The sequence below is a fragment of the Plasmodium gaboni genome, assembly GCF_001602025.1.
Source record: "Plasmodium gaboni strain SY75 chromosome Unknown, whole genome shotgun sequence".
NCBI lineage: Eukaryota > Apicomplexa > Aconoidasida > Haemosporida > Plasmodiidae > Plasmodium > Plasmodium gaboni.
In genome coordinates, this window is record NW_017385207.1 from 1 (window position 1) to 1,723 (window position 1,723).

Consider the following 1,723-nt stretch of genomic DNA (forward strand, 5'->3'; position numbering starts at 1 on the left):
GTTGAAAAGATTTATATTAATATAAATAATATTGAATGTATGTTTACATTTATTTGTAATTTAGAACATACAAATAAGAATACAGAGAAAATAAAAAAAAAGGAAAAAAGAAAAACCAAAAAGAAATATGATAAAGAAATATTATTATTAAAAATAAAAAGATTTAAAACTATTATTATGAAGGAAGAATTTTGTAAATATAATAAACTGAATATATTTAATAAAAATAATATAAATCTTGTATATCTATTTAAAAGTAAAATATATAATATAAATATATATCTAAGAAATATAAAACAAAAAAAAAATGATTTATTATTTTTTACTAATTATTTATTTTTTTTTTGTAAATTTATTATAATCTTAAATAATATGAATAAGACACACAAATTTTTTTTTTTACAATATTTTTTGAAGAAGAAGATAAAAAATAAGCTCATTAAAAAAAAAAAAAAAAAAAAAAAAAAAAAAATCTCATCATTTTATTATATACCACAAATATATTATAAACACAAAAAGAAATGTAAGTTACTTTTTCATATTATTCAAAATATTGAAAAACATATAATTTATAAAAAAGAAAAAACAGAAAATTTTGTTTTTAAAACTAATGACAATATACATTTTAAAATAAAATTAAATATAAGATCTTGCAAAAAATATTTTATGAATGAAGATAAGAAGATACAATCAAGTATTTATTTTTTTTTGAATGAAAGAAATATTATATCATTAATTAATTTTTATTATAATATATTAATGTTGTTTGGATATGGACATATTTTATATTCTAAATATGTATGCAAGTGTAATGATATGGGTGAAACATTAAATGATACATGTAGATATAATGATACATGTAAACATCTATGTAGACACTTAAATGAATATAAATATTTACCTAAACCTTTTCCGTGTCATATAAATAATATGAGTAATACAAATCATCTCATCCATTTTCAAAATGATAATCATTCTATTCATTATGATAATGACTTTATATATGAACCATCTGATATGAATAATTTATTAATATATGATATAATAAAAAAGGAAAATGTCATATTAAGAAGGATGAAAAAAAAAAATAATAATAAATATTTTATAAATTTTATGAATAAAATAAGACCAGATAAATATCAAGATATATCGTATATATTATATATTAATAAAAAAAAAAAGAAATTAAAAATAAATAAGATGAAAAAGAAGAACAAAAGAAATAAAGAGAGATTAAAAAAATATCCTTTTTCATATATAATGAATACTAAAAAAAAAAAAAATAAATATGTAATATCTAATAATAATATGTTAGATAAAATAATCAATTCTTTTGATTCTTTACAAATAAAATTAAAAAACATTTTCTTCTTTTTTTATACATCGAACATGAATATGTATATAGGAATATTTATAAGAAATATTAAATCATTATTATTAAATAAACATATCTATAATAAAATAAATTGTCATCATTTAAAATATATACAACAAATTAATAAATGTATTATATTTACAAGAGATAATTATTTAAATCATGAAAAGATTCAACTTTCTATATTTGAAATATTTAATAATAATAATACGTTGAACGATAAAAAAAATAAATGTATTTATTATTTATCACCTTTGTTTTTCTTTTTAAATAAATATCATAATAAAAAGAAAGGACTTACAAACAAGATTAGAAAACATAACACTTATGAATATAAAGATAACCACA

General features: G+C 15.1%; 1 protein-coding gene across 1 annotated transcript; it reads left to right on the top strand.

Moving 5' to 3' along the window:
- On the top strand, nucleotides 1–1,723 carry PGSY75_0003600D (hypothetical protein; the record flags this gene model as incomplete). Its single annotated transcript, XM_018783168.1, has 1 exon — nucleotides 1–1,723. A coding segment is annotated over one exon (1,723 nt), but the record flags the coding sequence as incomplete, so codon positions are not given.